The 16,841-nt window shown below is 54.5% G+C and overlaps 2 protein-coding genes across 8 annotated transcripts; one reads left to right on the top strand and one right to left on the bottom strand.

Annotated features, from left to right (window-relative positions):
* Positions 1-6,148: 6,148 nt before the first annotated feature.
* On the top strand, positions 6,149-8,781 carry COPS6 (COP9 signalosome subunit 6). The gene is made up of 10 exons (XM_042922785.1): positions 6,149-6,229; positions 6,462-6,587; positions 6,798-6,929; positions 7,225-7,313; positions 7,409-7,471; positions 7,807-7,854; positions 7,932-8,046; positions 8,139-8,231; positions 8,313-8,413; positions 8,523-8,781. Exons 1-10 carry the CDS (start codon positions 6,172-6,174, stop codon positions 8,661-8,663), a joined length of 966 nt encoding a protein of 321 aa, XP_042778719.1. The 5' UTR covers positions 6,149-6,171; the 3' UTR covers positions 8,664-8,781.
* A 661-nt stretch (positions 8,782-9,442) lies between these two features.
* MCM7 (minichromosome maintenance complex component 7) lies at positions 9,443-16,803 on the bottom strand. Of its 7 annotated transcripts, none has more exons than XM_042922779.1 (16): positions 16,088-16,357; positions 15,404-15,483; positions 15,284-15,329; positions 14,968-15,132; positions 14,676-14,800; positions 14,420-14,600; positions 13,987-14,124; positions 13,520-13,669; positions 13,217-13,331; positions 12,998-13,129; positions 12,675-12,758; positions 12,044-12,437; positions 11,654-11,737; positions 10,871-11,039; positions 9,987-10,096; positions 9,443-9,813 (listed from the first exon to the last, which is right to left on the bottom strand). In XM_042922779.1, exons 4-16 carry the CDS (start codon positions 15,100-15,102, stop codon positions 9,612-9,614), a joined length of 2,019 nt encoding a protein of 672 aa, XP_042778713.1. In that variant the 5' UTR covers positions 15,103-15,132; positions 15,284-15,329; positions 15,404-15,483; positions 16,088-16,357; the 3' UTR covers positions 9,443-9,611. The 7 variants fall into 7 exon arrangements, with proteins under 7 accessions (XP_042778713.1, XP_042778714.1, XP_042778715.1 ...); XM_042922780.1 differs by having other exon boundaries at positions 15,221-15,329; XM_042922781.1 differs by lacking the exon at positions 16,088-16,357 and adding an exon at positions 15,764-16,023.
* Positions 16,804-16,841: the final 38 nt, after the last annotated feature.

The following is a 16,841-nucleotide window of genomic DNA, read 5'->3' on the forward strand; positions in this document are numbered from 1 at the left end:
GGATAAGGTGTTCACTCTCCATTTAGTCCTGGAAGTGGCCAGAAGAGTGTAATCTGTAAAGAAAGCATCGTTAACTTTCTAATTGATTGAGGTTCCATGGAGTTACAAAGATGAATTGGTCCATGAGCCTCCACCCTAGGAGTTACAGTCTGGAAAACAAAAGTGAGCAGTTCGAGAGTTGCAGGAACTAGTAGACTGAGCCGATCCCGTGCACTGAGAGGCAACTTACTCTCTCTTCTGATCCTCCGTGGCCCTCGTCCTGGGTATTTAATCGCTTGCCAGGTGCTCTTGGTTCTACCGCCACGAGATCTCCATAGCAACCTCCTCCTCCCATTGCTGCCTCCGCTCCCCTACAACCATGACGCCACTAGGCCCTCGGGTGCCAAGAGCGGCTCTGCTCACCACACCCCGTGCCACGCGCCCAGGCCGGGCCCCTAATGGGAAGCCTGTCCTCTGCAACCCTGACCTTCACCGTCGTCGGGCCTCCTGCCTCACCGAAAATCAAGGCTCTCTGGTCTGACTTATCTCAACTTCCTGACCTCTCACCTAACTCAGAAGGTCTGCACATCCCCACCATCTCCTTACCTGCAGTTGTGGAGGAAGAAGCTTACCCCTAGTCCCTGAGAAGTGGCTTGCAGGAACCAGCCAAGACTGGACGGCACGCCTGGGGGGTAAGCAGCAGCAGCAGCAGCAGCAGCAGTGGAGATGTGGAAGGGCCACAGCCAGGGGCGGCCACCGGGAGGTGACCTGTGGGAGTAGGTGGGCCGCTCCGTCCACCGAAAAGCAGCAGCGAGGCTCTGGGCGCCAGCCTGGCCGCATCCGTACGCACAGACGCTCACAGGGCATGCCGGCACAGGGGCTGTGGCCGTTTCTCCAAAAGTGAATAACTTCATTTGCACAAAACCCACATGAATTTTTGCCACAGCTGAAAATACTATCTGTCAAGTGAGGTGACCTCACCTGCCAGCCGCCCCCACCCAGCCCCCGTATCCCAGCTGAGGCCCCCCTGGCCTGTGGCCATCACCGAGAACCGCTCCTGGATATGAGTCTATCTCCTCTGTCCCTCCAGCCTTAGTGAAGCCCCCTTACAGACAAGATGTGGCTGAGCCCCTGACGGTGCCTCCAGAGGATCCTGTGGTCCTGTGTGGGTGCTCACGAGTGAGCAGAGGGGGCTCGTGTTTGGACACACAGGAGAAAGTGGGGCCAGTTTCCATAGACAGCAGCCGTGTCTCTTGCAGTCCCATGAGCCCCGATGCTGACTTGGATCCTGCCTTTGGATTCTGCGACCTCTCTGTGCCCCGTATCACCCTCCCTTCCCCACTTTTCACTGGACTTAGTCTGGAGAGGCTAAGTGATAAGCACTGATGAAACTTTGGATTGTAGCACTAACCACTCTCCTGGACCAGGAACCTCTGACTACTGGCAGGAAGCACTTAACACCGTGACTCCCCAGAGCAGCTGTTGCCATGGGCATGTACATGGTAGAGCGATGATCCAAATGAATCAGCACAGCAGTTCTGACCAGAAGGTAAGGATTTAAGAGGCCTCCCTCTGGGGTGCCTGGGTGGCTCAGTCAGTTAAGCATCCAACTTCAGATCAGGTCATGATTTCATGGTTCATGAGTTGGCTTGTGCTGTCTCTCTCTCTCCCTCCCCCACCCCCCACCAAATCAAAAATAAATAAAGATTAAAAAATTAAAAAAAAAAAAGATGCCTCCCTCTTATTCCACGACTTGCAGAGACCATCCCTGTGTAGTCTCAGGGCACTTGGTTTAAAGGTGACAGAGAACTATGGAATCATGTATCCATTTCCAATAACAACTAAAAACTAGCTCGAGTATCACCCTCATTCAGTTTGGGATCCAGGTCCCCAGTCACAATGCTCACATCCATAGAGCCGTAGCAGAGAGATGTCCAGATGGCCCATCTGTCCCTCCCCATAGCTTCAGCCTGCTCCCTCTCTACGTGTCCAGGCTTCCCGAGTGTTTAGAGGCATCTCTTGGGTCCTGCACTGGGATGTTGGACAGGAGGGGCCGGGCGCTGGGAAGAGGCTGGTGAGGGTTCCTGAGCACAAGGCTGGAGCAGAGGTCCCTTGCTCCCGGCCTGGCCTTGGGACAAGCACAGCGCCTTGCCCTCAGGACCCAGCTCTTACAGGCCAGCTACCCTCCCCACAGGGTGTCACTCAGCGAAGGCAGCATCCAGCCAGATGGGTTAAAGCTCTGTTTTACCCCCTACATCCAGGGTGTAGATGGCCCTGAAGCCTAGAGATGGGACAGTTTCCGGGCCAGGTGTCCTGTAGGGCTGGGGCTGCAGGAACATGGTCGAATCTCTCCCAAAGGAAACACCAACTGCAGGAGAGATATTGTCCCCAAAGCCATGCTTGGAGTGTGGTTGTGCAAGCTGGTAACCGGCTCCAGCAGCTACTTCGAGAGCCAAGGTGCTTCCCAATCCTCCGCAGGTCTCTGAGGGAAGGCAGCTCTCCTAAACTAAGCTCAGGAACAGAGCTTTTCACAGAAAGCCAGGAGGTAACACCCCTCCCCAGGACGGCGGAGGCAGTACTGAATAGTGGCTGCTGACCTTGGAGTCTGATGCCAGGGGAAAAAAAGAAGGCTGAGGGTTCTGTTTCACCTGTTCTGCCTCCACCAGACCCTGCCCTCTCAGGCTGAAGGATTGGTGTGGTCTCCTGCTGATTGTCACTGGTTGGCTGGTTGTCGCTGTAGCCACTGAGAACGTGTTAGATTCCTCGGTCCTTGTTTCTGTAGGGGAAGACGAGCCTGAATTCAGCAGATGGGGTCTGGACAAGGTTTGCAATTGGAGAAATGTAGCTGCAGTGATCTTGTGTGGGGCCTGATGTCTTTGCTGCTTCTACACCTAAACATGTAAGTAGGAAGCGGTGGGTCATATGCTCGCAATTTTCCAGTCCCTTAAGTGTTAGAGGGGATTTTCCCATTCAGGGACTGCCGTAGGTAGACGTAGGTAGACGTAGGTAGACGGCGACAGTGGGACATGCAGATTGCCAAGCGAAGGAGAAAGGGAAATCCCAGCTTTACTCAAAAAACGGGGCCAGTGTTCCCAGGGAAGCCATTTCTCAGGGTGACAGTGCCACCTGTGGGACACAGCCATCGGGCGCACCTGCTCCCGAAGAACTCCAGACTCTGGAGGCTTTGTAACTCTCCAGCCTCATACCCCCATTTTGGGGTGAATCAAGTCAAAGCTGATGATTAACAAGATGGGAGTAGCCTAAAATGTCTCCCTAGTAAGACAGAGATGGTATATTTAAGAGTCCGAGAGGTTTTACATGAAGAAATGGCACCACTGCTTTGGAAGCAAACACCTGAAAAAAAGACATGGGTCAGTGGGAACTTCAGGTCTCAGAGTTCCCCTAAATGCCTGGGTTTGGTTCACTGATGGCCCAGCCTAGATGAAACCTGATGGGGTCCACTGGGTGGCTGACGCTGCCCAGCTTCAGGGCCGGCGACGCAAAACTGAAAGCCAATGTCACGGCTCTGCTCAGCAGGGAGAACCCAAAGCTGTTCTCATCATTAATCTGGCCAGCATTCCACTGAGCTTTTACTGACTTGGGCTGTTAGTCAATGGCCTGGCTGCTTGGTTTGCCACTTGAAGATGACAGAGACAATTAAAGGCATGCCCTTTGGGGCAATGCACTTTGGAAACACACCTTGGCTCTGACAGCTGAGTCACTCATGTGCGTGCCCAAGGTTGGGACCTGGTCTCAAAGGCTGGCACTTTTAAGATGCTGATCAAGGGGCATCTGCATGGCTGTCAGTTGAGCATCTGATTCTTGGTTTCGGCTCAGGTCATGATCCCAGGGTCGTGGGATTGAGCCCTGCGTCTGGCTCCGTGCTGAGTGTGGAGCTTGCTTGGGATTCTCTCTCTCTCCCTCTTCCCCTCTCCCCTTCTTGTGTACTCTCTCTCTAAAAAAAAAAAAAAAAAAAAAAATAAAGAATACAAAAAGAAAGAAAGAAAGAAAGAAAGAAAGAAAGAAAGAAGAAAGAAAGAAAGAAAGAAAGAAAGATATATAAAATGCTGATCAAGCCTACACTGCCTAGAAGCTCCCTCCCACTCCTCCTAAATCGACTCCACCAAACTTTCAACACTTTTTAGGGGCTTTCTTGATGCCAGTGTCCCTTGTCCATTCTGATGGAACTTAGACCACATCGTTATGGCCCTTGAAACTAAGATGTGTCATGTTTTAGGCTTTGTAGACCATCTACAGTCTGACATCTGGTGCACCTTTTGTCCCCAGATCTAACCAACAATGGGCCAACAGTCAAGGTGTTGGATGGACATTCCACACTCCCTACCATCCACAGCATCTGAGTGCCAAGGGCTGGAATGGCCTCCTCCAAATTATCCCTACCTCCCTCACCTCCTCCCGATCCACAGACCCTAGTAAGGTGTCATGGTCGCTAAACGTGGCTGCCCCCTGAAAGTGTTCATCTCCTCTTGGTTGGCCATCATCTCTTGGGTAATGGTCAGGATGAAAGGGAGCTTTGTAGACTTGTTTTAAAAATTAAAGATTCTGCCCTGACCATTCCTGAGTATGACAGTTCTTCCCCCGGCCTCCCATGGCTACCCCAGGCCATCCTGGTTGATAGACCCTTTGGATACAGCCCAGCCAAAAGGGAGCCTAGGGAATTCCAACTTAATTCTGGTTCAGCCACCAGGATTCTCTTCATGGACTGACATAATTCTAGATCACAAAGACAATGGCCATTCAATTGAGGGCATTGCTCTCCAGTTCCCCCACAGTGGCCCACATGTGCTGTGGCAGGCTGAACAATAGTCCCCAAAGACAGCCAGGTCCTAATGCTTGGAACCTGTGAATGTTACTTTACAGGGAAAAAGAGATTTTGAAGATCTGATTAAGTTAAGGATCTTCAGCAGAGAGATTATCATGGCTTTAGGATTAAGTTAAGGATCTTCAGATGGGGAGATTATCCTGGGTTATCCCAGTGGGCACTACGTGTAATCCCAGGTGTCTTTATAAGAGGGAAGCAGGGAGGGATTTGACTACAGAAGGCAATGTGGCAGTGGGAACACAGAGACAAAGAAGGATTTAAGATGCTGTTAAAACCCTGGACTTGAAGATGAGGAAGGTGATAAACCAGAACACATTTCCTGGTACCACTGGTCATGGGCACTGGAGTGGGCTCTGCAGGGTCAAGACAGTAGTCTCCACCTGCTTTCTGAGAGCTTACACTTTGGGTGTGATACAGAGAGCCAGCCAGGCAAATTGTGGGGCAGCAAGAGGGGTAGATGCAGTGTACACACCTTGCTTGAGTGGAGGAGTGGGGACAGGCCTGGAAACGGCTAGGTTTGCCAGAGGTGAGTTTTGAAAGGCTGTTGCGAAGGGTTAGAAAATGCCGGGAACGGGGGGCACCTGGTTGCCTCATTCCGAAGAGCGCAGGACTCTTGATCTCAGGGTCTTGTGAGTTCGAGCCCCATGTTGGGTGTAGAGATTACTTAAAACACATAAAACTTTTAAAAAATGCTGGGAATGTTCCTAGCATGGTAGGTAATATGGTATGCGGAAGGAGAAAAGATTGGACATACAGATGAAGCCACTCGCCAACAGGCTCCACCTCAAATTATTCATTCACTGGAAAAACTAGGTGCCTGTGTCAGGCACTATGTTGGTCACAGAGGTTACAGTGAGGAATGAGACAGAGGTCCTTATGTGGGAATGTGTGGGCGAGTGAAGGGAACTGACGTGAGAGCCAATGTGGCTGAAGCACGGGGCCCAAGTGGCAAAGTAGAGGACAGTGCCGTCTGGAAGGCAGGGACCGGATCATGCAGGGCCTTGCATGCAGTGGTTAGGGGCTTGGATTTTACTCTGAGGGCAGTAACATGATTTTTCATTCATTCTGCAACAGCCTTAGGAACTAGGACGTTTTATCCCAATTTTACTGACGAGGAAGGTCAGGTTGGAAGGGGATAGGGTTAGGTAATTTGTTCAAAACTCAGCCGCAGCTGCACGGGAGAGGCCAGACCAGGGTCCTTGAAAGTCCCGTGGGCTCGGGTTTTTCCGGCCCTGAAGGCCGCCAGTCCCGCCCCGTCCGTCGAGGCCCTGCGCCCACTGAGCATGCGCCGCTGGCCTACGGAAGCCGGGAGGGAGGGGGCGGGGCCGAGGCGGGCGGGCGCGGGGAAAATGGCGGCGGCGGCGAACGGGACTGGAGGGAGCAGCGGGATGGAGGTGGATGCAGCAGGTAACGGGCCTCGCGGGGGCGGCCTCTGGTGACGCCCCTCGGGGAGCGACAAGCCCCCCCCCCCCCGCCGTACTCCATGGAGGACTCAGGGGGCGGGACGGCGATACCGCTCCCTGGGCTGCTAACCTGCGGGAGGGATGTATGGCTCCGGCTCTGCCGTCTCCCGCTCCCAGCTCTGAGGCAGAACGTGCGGCCCGGACTCTCATTTGCTCTCCTTTTCCTCCACCCTCAGTAGTCCCCAGCGTGATGGCCTCCGGCGTGACGGGGAGCGTCTCAGTCGCTCTTCATCCCCTCGTCATTCTCAACATTTCAGACCATTGGATTCGTATGCGCTCCCAGGAGGGGCGGCCTATGCAGGGTGCGTCTTGGACGTAATTCTCCAACCTCCTTTCCTTGGTCACCTGCCCCCAAATAGGGGTCTTTGCCCCTTCCTTTGCTGGGGCCGGTTCCCCCTCCCCCAAGTCACCGTGTCCCCAGCATCTGGTTTACACTGACCTCGACCCTTGGGCTGTAATGATTAGGGACGGATTCCTAACCCTCACCTCTTACGTGTCGTTCCCTCCCCCAGTGATTGGGGCTCTGATCGGGAAACAGGAGGGCCGAAATATCGAGGTGATGAACTCCTTTGAGCTGCTGTCCCACACCGTGGAAGAGAAGATTATCATTGACAAGGAGTATTACTACACCAAGGAGGAGCAGTGTGAGAGGGGAATAGACCTGGGGGAGAGCAGTGGGAGTAAGAAACGCAGGCGAGTGGGGAAGATAGAATGCGTTGGGAAGAAGTGGGTGGGGGGGAGGGGGGAGTAAGGAGAGTAGCTGAAAAGATCTCAGAAGAAGAACACATTTAGGTATTCCCCCAAAGTAAAGGATGAGAGAAGATAGAAGGGGTTAATTATTGTGAATTGAGCCAGGATTTGAGCAGGGAGGGGAGATACCAGGAGCTTCCAATTAGAAGGGTGGTTTCAAGAAATACACCGTGCCCTGGCTCTTCCCAGTCAAACAGGTGTTCAAGGAGCTGGAGTTTCTGGGTTGGTACACCACCGGGGGGCCGCCTGACCCCTCTGACATCCACGTCCATAAGCAGGTAACATGCTCACGCGCGCGTGCTGGGGCAGAGCATGAGGGTGAGGGGAAGAAAGATGGGCCTTCAACACGTGTGTCCACTGCCCCCTCTTCCAGGTGTGCGAGATAATCGAGAGCCCTCTCTTTCTTAAGTTGAACCCTATGACCAAACACACAGATGTGAGTAATACTGATCCCGAGCTCCCTGTGTCGTGCTTGTCGATCACCGTGCCTATCTTTTTATCCTCCTCCCCTGTTCTCTGTACATCTGTTGGCTTAAGTCTTCACTTGGGGTGAACTCTCCCGCTTACCAGCTGTGTGACTTTGGGTCAGTCTTTTAACCGCAGCTGTTTTTTTGCCTCACGTGGAAGATGAGGATAATCCCTACATCAGTGGGTCCTCGGGAAGGTTAGATGAGAACATCTGTGGAAGAGTTCGGCCTGGCTTTTGGCATATAGTGGAAGCTCGGGTGTGCTTGATGTCGATAAGAGCTGTTCTCCGTTGCTTCCTTACAGCTTCCCGTCAGTGTTTTCGAGTCCGTCATCGATATAATCAACGGAGAGGTAATGCCCGATCCTTGAACCCTCAGACATTGCTCCTGGCCTTTTTCTGCTTCTCACTGTCCCCCGGCACTCCACAGGCCACAATGCTGTTTGCTGAGCTGACCTACACTCTGGCCACAGAGGAAGCTGAACGCATCGGTGTGGACCACGTAGCCCGAATGACAGCCACAGGCAGCGGGGAGAACTCCACTGGTAATGAAGGCTGGAGGAGCTCCTTCAGCAGTTGGGGTGGAAACTGTTGTCACGTGCTTTTTCAACCTTGGTCTCTCCCCGTCTCCCTGCAGTGGCTGAACACCTGATAGCGCAACACAGTGCCATCAAGATGCTGCACAGCCGGGTCAAGCTCATCTTGGAATATGTCAAGGCCTCTGAAGCAGGTAGGACAGGTGAACCGCTTTTCCTCTCCCTCTTGGGGAAGTGACCGCATCCACATTAATGCAGTCTTTCTGGGCCTTTAGGGGAGGTCCCCTTTAATCACGAGATCCTGCGGGAGGCCTATGCTCTGTGTCACTGCCTTCCAGTGCTCAGCACGGACAAGTTCAAGACAGACTTCTACGATGTGAGTGTAAAACCGCGGGTGGGTGGGGAGGTGGGGCTGATGGATGGAACTTCTGCACGTGGGAGTGAACTCAGCCGTTCCCTGGGCAACCGTTTTCTGTTCCTCCCAGCAATGTAACGACGTGGGGCTCATGGCCTACCTTGGCACCATCACCAAAACGTGCAACACCATGAACCAGTTTGTGAACAAGTTCAACGTCCTCTATGATCGACAAGGCATCGGCAGGCGGATGCGGGGGCTCTTCTTCTGAGGGTGCTTGAAGGGACGATGCACAGGTTGGACAGTGGTCCCACAGGGGAGGGGTGTTACACTCCCTTTAGAGAAACCTCTGTCAATAATAAAAGGGGAGCAGCCCCTCAGCACCCCTTCCGATGGCTCTGTCCTCTCTGTTGGGCCCCACGCTGGTTTCTCAACTTGGACCTTAAAAGGAGGCCCTTAGTTCCAGCCTTGCTTGGGCAGGACATCCTGCGGGGATTGGGAGCTCACTGCCACTTGAGGTGACCCCTCGTCCAGTCAGGTGGAGCACATCTATACTGAGCCAAAGGCTGCCTGCTCCCACTTCAGCCATCTGTGTTCTCTTTAAGGTTTCTCTGGGACAGCGGTGCGTATAGACCAACCTCTAAACTTGACCAATGACTGCTCCCCAAAGCTAAGTGAATTTAAGTCTTTTCCACAAAGGAGCAGGGGTATTGAGCAGGTTTCTAGGAGGGACAACCTGAAAGCTTTGACCCATGGACACAGTTTACTGCTGAGGGAGGGGTTTCTCACTGCTGTTTACTGAATGCCGATCACACAGATGTCTACACACCTGACCTGTAGTACCTCAACCCTAAGAGGCAGAGGTTCCAGTGCCCATACTTCACACACTTTCTCAACCTTGGCACGTCCCTGTCTATAACCCCCAGAATCTAGTCTGGGAAGCAGCAAGGAACATCAGTGTGGGCAGGCGTAATGGGTGCTTTACACAGTAAATTCACAGAGTGAACGAGATAGAATCTAGAAAACTCACGATACCTTGTAGGAACAGAATACAGCAACCTACACATGCTTTATTAGCAAAAAGAATAAAACAAGTGCAGCTCAGGAGGAGAGACCAGGTCCCTCCTCTCCCTGCAAAGGCATCATCAGACCGTTCCAGGAAGGGGTGGGTCGGCACACGGGACGCAGAGTGGACCCCAGGGTCTCAAGCTGGTTGGAATCAAACAAAAGTGATCCGTGTCCGGGCAGTATTAACCTGCCAGACGTTTAACTCCTCATACTCATCTAGAGCCGCCTGGAACTGGGCAGGTGTGAAGCCACGGGAGATGCAGCGCTGCTCCGCTTCTGAAAACCGGACACTTCGGCCCTCTGAGACCAACTCCCGGACCGTGGCAAATATCACATCTGCCGGTCTCTGGGTCCTGAAGGGAACAGCATGGCTGTGTAAGGTCAGAGTACAAACAGGCAGCACGTCGGGAACACAGGCCAGTGGTACAACTCCAGAGCCAACATCACGTGACGTACGTGTGGATGCACAAGCCATAAGGATGAGACGGTCAAGGTGACTCCTGATTTCGTTGTTTAAACCACTCACCTCGCCGTTTGCCCCTTGTCACCCAGAAGCGAGTCCTTGGACATCTCCATTAGCCGTATGGCTTCGTTCACATCTTCCTTCTCTACCATGTCCACCATCCGCAGCCGTGCCTGCGGGAAAGGGGGGGAGAGATGGAAACGGGAGGGGATGGAACTCGGTCAGGGGACCCCCTCGCTCTAGCTTTCAGCAGGCAGCCCACAGGGCGCGAGCAGAGGCCCCCCCCCCCCCCGCCCCCCCCCCAGCGTCCGCAGCACGGGGCCGGCACTGTCAGACCGAGACAAGTGCAATGCGCGGGCAGCGTCCAGCAATTGCCCAAGTCTCCGCCTCTCAACGCTGGCCAGTCCCGGGTTCAGCTGTCCTGTGCGGGAGACCAGACCCCACTGAGCGCCCCCGGGCTCCCCACCACGACAGTGCTCTGTGACAGTGCTGACAGAGCACGGGGAGCTCGGCCAAGAAGGCAATGGCAGAGAGGTCGCGTCCCCGGGGCTCGGGAAGTGCTAGCTCAGCAGTAGGTCGGGTAATCACACTACCTGCACGAACAGCACTTTGGAGCCCCCAGGACTAAGGTCCAAGGTGTACGGACAGAAGTGCGGGTTTCTAGCAAGGATCCAGGACACGGGCAGTGAAGTGAACCCTGCCGGCCCTGCAGGGGGGGCCGGAAGAGTGGGGAGAAGGCCTTTCCCTCCAGGGACGCCGTGCGTGCCCTGCTGGAGCAGCAAGTACCCACAGTGCGGTAGCACGCAGGACCGCTATCTGCACTGTCAGCACTTTAGCACCAGCAGGGCCTGAGTGGGAGGGAGGCGGCCGCAGGAGGAGCATGCTGCACCGGGTGCCCGGGCCGTCCGAGCGGACCACCCGCTGGCGGAGTGGGACCGCGCACTCACCAGAGCGGTGGACAGCCGCAGGATCGCCAGTAGCGTCCGGGCGGAGGTGTAGGTGGCGTCCTTGCTGGCCCAAGCTTCCCGCCTCATCTCCACGTATGCGGCTGTGATGTAGTCCGCCAGAGACTCTGGCACCGTGGGCTGCTTCTCCCGGCACATGGCTATGTAGCGCCTACGGGAGAGAAGGTTCGCGGGAGAGGAGAGTTTGGCATTTAAGAAAATACTCTGGGGTGGGGAGCAGTTTTAAGCAGGAAGAACAAATTAAATTAACTTGAATGTCACGGATGGGTTTCTGTAAATGGCACGTTCCAAGTTACTCCTAATTTTCCGGAAAAAGGATCTTTATACCAGTAAGACAGATCCACCTATAAAAGATGGTAAAGTCCTTCCCCTGAACCTAAGATGTGACTAAAGGGAGCAGAAATACATTTCATTTACTTCAAGAGAAAAAAAGTGAAAGTGAAGGAGGTTGGGGGATCACCAGGCGATCCACCCTGCGGAGAAAATGGCAACATCAAGTCCACGGAGCAGCATCCAGCTCTGGTCTGAACCTGCCTCAACCCTGAGACGGGCAGGTGGTGGGTGTGAAAGGTTCTGATGCTGGTTCTTCTTGTGAAGCCAGACCTGGGGTGCCCGGACCCCCTGTTCACAGACCCCACAGAGCAGAGCGAGTGGCAGTGAAAAATGACCCAGAATGGAAAGCTCTCCAGGAGACACAGATCAGCCCAAGATGCTGCCACACATGGCTATGGGTCAAGCACACTGGCCTTTCCGCAGCTCTCCTACCTCATCAGCTTCATGTCCAGAGGTTCAAATTGGGCTGGCGGCTGGCGGCTGTGCTGGTGCACATACGTGATGTGCTGGGCCAACCTGGGAAGAGTGGAGGCAGCTAGAAACGTTCCTCTTGGGGCTACACATCCCACACCCTGTCTCGTGACCTGTGTGCCTTAGCTTCGCCATCTTCACAGCGCACGAGGGAGGCTCTCCCAGGAAATCACCAGTGTTTCAGTCCCACCCCTCCATTTCCCTAAATAACTGTGGACTAGTTCCTGCAGTAAGAGGGGAAGGCTCTGGAGTTTCCACAAGCAGGGAATCGGAGGGGGTTTCTTTCTGATGTCTTCTCTCTCCCTTCAGATCGTTAGGGCATACGTGTCCTCGAATGTTGGATTCACTCACCGTAGGTCATTGTCTCGGTCAGGCCGGTCCTGGATCAGCCAGAGAAGGTCGAATCGGGAGAGCAGTGCAGCAGGAAGCTGTATGTTCTGCTCCAGGCTGCGGCGAGGGTTGTAGCGCCCATAGGCAGGATTGGCGGCAGCCAGGATGGAACAGCGGGCATTGAGCGTGGTGAGAATGCCGGCTTTGGCAATGGAGATGGTCTGCTGCTCCATGACCTCGTGGATGGCCGTGCGGTCGGCCTCAGCCATTTTGTCAAACTCGTCGATACAGCACACCCCCTGGTCAGCCAGCACGAGGGCCCCCCCCTCCAAGGTCAGCTCTCCAGTCACGGAGTCCCTCAGCACAGCCGCCGTGAGCCCCACTCCTGAGGAGCCCCGGCCCGTTGTGTACTGGCCTAAATGGCAGGAACAGGAAAAAAACAGACCCACTGAAGCAGAGGAAAAGAACAATGAAAGAAGCAACAACAGGGCAGAAATGAGGCCTGCGCCGGGACCAGACCTTCCCGAGGCGGCTGAAGATCCGTGCAGCACCAGCTCCACACCCCCCCCCACCCCAACCAAGGAGAAGCAGTGTGGTGGTCCCCCCTCCACCCCAGCTGGTACGGGTACTTCTCCTAGGGCCCAATACTCACTGCGGGGCGCCAGGCGATCGATGTAAGACAGAAGCTGAGACTTGGCCACACCTGGGTCCCCCATCAGGCAGATGTTGATGTTGCCTGGCAGGGAGGAAAGCCCCGGATGAGGCTTGAGTGCAAGCTGCCCAACGACAGAGACCCGTACCTTTGAAATCTGCCCCGACACCCAGCATCCCTTCCCCTCCTCCCTCCCTGCGCCCAGGAGACCAAGCTACAGACTCTTACTCTGTGACACGGAGGTCACAGATCTGATCTGTGTCATGGGACAGCGGCTGACATCCTTCCTCCCTCCTGGCTGCCCCCCTTGTTTCCCCGCTTACCCCTGATCTTCATGCCCCGAGGAGACTGGTCCACCCCTCCCACCAGCAGGAGCAGCAGGGCCTTCTTCACATCTTCATGCCCATAGATCTCCGGGGCGATGGAGGCGGCCAGCTTCTCATAGAAATCTTCCTCTGCACAGAAGTTTATACAGAACATTGGGAGCGGGATGGGGGTGCTGGGAAGGAACCTCTGTTCCCAGGCTTCGTCAGACCCCTCACCTGCAATTCGCCTCAGCTCCTCCCTGCTCAGCTCTCCGGCTGCAGACTCGTCGTCCTCACTCTTGCTCATCTTCACGACCCGATGAGCTTCCACGTAAGTTTCTGAGAGGAGACCCTTGGGGAGGAGAATGCCAGGGTACGGATGAAGGCCCTTGAACTTGCCTGTTCACGTGACTCCCTCAGGAGTTCCTGACAAAACCCTGTGCTACTTTGCTGTTGACTGTTCTCTCTGCGGAGCAGTGAGGAGGGAGGGAACGAGAAGGAAAGAAGAAGTTTCCTCCTCCTTTCAAACCCCTCACTTACCTGCACCACCTGTCGGAACCCAGAGCGCAGGATCGGCAAGAAGATGCCAGTGACACTGACGTGGTCCCCAGGCTGGGCGATCCTCGTGTTCTCTCCTTCTACCAGCACTGTGATGCTACGGGGAATGTTCCCCACAGGCACTTGGTCGCTCTACAAGGGAGAAGGCGCACAGGCGGGAGAAAGGGACACGAAGTCGATGAGGACCTCACCTTCCCCGCCCAGGCCTCCCACCTCCTGATTCTCAGCCTCAGATGCGCCAACAGGAAAAGAGAGCCAGAGATCGTTTTTACCCCTTCTTTACTCCACCAGTAAGTTCCAGTTAAACCTCCCTCCTGCTCTAAGGAACTTCTCGGTTTCAGCCTCTTTTGTTTTTCTTGCTTTCTTTCACTCTGTACGTGACTGCAGAATTCGAGTGGACACCCAGTCTCCACCTTCCCTGGGCCCTGGGCCACATACCCCAAACTCACATGTTCCTGCATCTTTATCTCCTGGAATTTGATAAATTTGGAGCCACGTGTCTGCAGATAGAGCCGTCCTCCTGAGCGGTTGGTCTGGCACTCCTGGCTGGGACACATGATCAGGGGCATGAAAGTAGGGGACTGGATCTGGGATAGGAGAAAGGAAACACCAAAGGAAACCAGTCACATGAATCACACTTCCTCTTCGTGGCACGTACCACAAACTGCTCAGAGTGCCTTGACCTATCCCAAGTCAGTAACCATAGGCACCAAGAACACAAAATGGATGGAAAGACCACTGGGTACCAAAAAGAGAATGAAAGGTGAATATGCAGTCGTGTCTCACAACCGACGCGATGACAGGTTAACACCGATAGACAAAATGAGTTCTTAGGGAAACTGCTAACAATACATGTGTTCCTATTCTTTTCTCCACACATACCGGCTGGTAGGTCTCTGCCCCACACTGGTCACAAGTATAAGTGGCCACCACCATTCTGGGTTTGACTTCGGAGACACGAGTGACGATTCCACGCACAGTTACCAATTTCCCCACAGAGTCAGCCCGTACTTCCCGTATCACGCGAGGCTTGTTACTGCTTGGCCCTTGAAAGTACAGCTCACTAGGAGAAGAAAACAGTAGTTATTCAAGTCCCAGAGAACAAATTCCCACAGCCTTCCCCACTGAGACCACTCACAATCTGCGCATGAGCTCAGGAGGGTACTGGTTCTGCGGGCTTCGGGCTGCCCCAGGGTCCCGGCTCCGCTGCTCCATCATCAGCCGATGTTCAATGTAAACATCCAGGACGTCTTTATTAGTCACCTAAAGACAGAAAACGACGAATGGCAGAACGAGGAAAAGGAAAGATCGTAAAAGGCACCAGGCAGAAATTAACTGCCCTATTTCTGCCAGCTCAAAAAACACCAGTATCTGAGAAGCTTCCCAAAAGCAACCCGTTTCTCGCTTTGCATTTTCCTGCAACCACTCACCTCTCTCTCCTTGTACTGAGGAAGCAGCTCTTGCACAGCATCAGCAAAGAGCCTTGCGTAGCGCCTGGCATTCTCACAAATGGAGTCCACCAACTCAGGGTCGTCCTCTGCTACATCATCTAGGTCTATGTACATTGCCACTTGTTCCCGATGAGCCAGTCGAACCTGGGGCAAGGAAGAGACAACAGAGCCATGTTTCCCATGCTCAGCAGTGCCCACCACCCACAGGAGAGAGGAACAAAGCAACACTTACTTCTTAGCCTCCAAACTTCTAAAACATCTTAATCATCGTGCACGTAGACTTAAATTCACTTACCAGACGTTACATAGAATGCTAAATGCGTCACTCACTTCTACGCTTGCTGAAACAAACCAGGCCCCCTCTTAACAGCTCCTCGAGCCACCACCCAATTCCTCCACTTCATCTTAGACTCACCAGTTGGTTCCCGTACTTGAATTGCTTCTTGCCAAATTCATCATCCTGGTAAAACTCTTGCAGGAACTTTTTAACCTTTTCTGTAAGGAAAATGTAAAATCATGATAATCTGTCTCAGATACTTTACCCAAGCTCCCTTGATGTGGATCTAAAGAACTCACTCTCTTTACAAAATATATGAATTTGTCAGTTTACCTAAAAATCTAAGTAAGTCTACTTAGTTCTCCCGGAGTAGGGCAGAACTCCTTTTAACAAGTCTGTTTTTACCTAGGGAAGAAGGGGCCCCTGGCAGTTAAGAACATTACCCAAAAACCTCCCCCGAGGGGAATTCCAGTTTCTGCCTTAAAAAAATCTCAGTACCCTTTTCCAAAAGCTTCCCACACACTCAGATCTCAAGGTTCCCCACTTCTCTTCCTTGCGCACGATTCTCCCTTTCCTTTCGGCCTCCTAAATATCTCCACCAAGCCCGTCCTCCACCCCACCCCCTCTCCCGCCACTGCTTCCGCTCTTAGTAAACAAAGAAGCACATGGGCCCAGATGCAGCCGCCTCACAGCCCGGGATTCTTCCGCCAAGGCGGGATCCCGCCCGGCAATTGGTCTGCCTGTCCCGGGCCACTCCGTCCCACCCCACCACCTCCTCTCTTGGCCTCCCGCTAAACCCCCCGATTCCAGGCACGCCCCCACCCTGAGCAGCTCTCTCCAAGGCCGCCGCGCGGAAGGACACTGTTTACACACGACACTCCCTCCAGCAACGTCGCGCAACTTCCGCCCGCCTTCACTTCCGCTTGGAGGTTGGCCTGAAATGGCCAATAGCGGCGCTCAGTGGCCCGGGCCTGCCCGCCCTCGGGGCTTCGGCGCGTCTCCCGAGAACGCGGGCACTCCGAATGCCTAAGGGCGCAGACGGAAGCGGACCCGGGTGTCCGTCCCTGCGGCGAAAGGCCCCTGCACAGGGTCTCCTGAGGTCCCGGTCTCTCCTGGGCGCGACTCTCCCCCTATGGAGCCCCGAGTCGGGCTGTCTGTCGCCCCCGGCCCCACGACCCCCACTCCTTCCCCAGCCACGATAACCGGCTCTTCTCCGAACTAGGAGGCTCGCGCGCCTCCCAGGCACCTTCTGCCTTGGCCCCGCCGCCTCCCGAACCTGCCTTTGGCCTCGCGCGCCGAGCCCAGCCCCCCAGGACTCCAGCCCACACAAACAGGTGTTGGCCGGGAGGCTTTCCGCGTAGGACGCTCCCCCCAGACTGGCATACCCTCACCTTTCTCGAGCACATAGTCCTTAACTGCCATCGCCCGTGCGGCAGCAGTTGGCAGGTTCAAAGATCTCACTCCCGGGACAGCAGAAAACGTACGCGCGGCGGGCTGCTGCGGACCAACCGAAATTGGCGCGAAACGTCGCCCCTCACGTGACCGGCGCCGCCGCGTGCGGGCCTATCAAAGAGGA

Source organism: Panthera leo, chromosome E3 (genome assembly GCF_018350215.1).
Source record: "Panthera leo isolate Ple1 chromosome E3, P.leo_Ple1_pat1.1, whole genome shotgun sequence".
Taxonomy (NCBI): Eukaryota; Metazoa; Chordata; class Mammalia; order Carnivora; family Felidae; genus Panthera; species Panthera leo.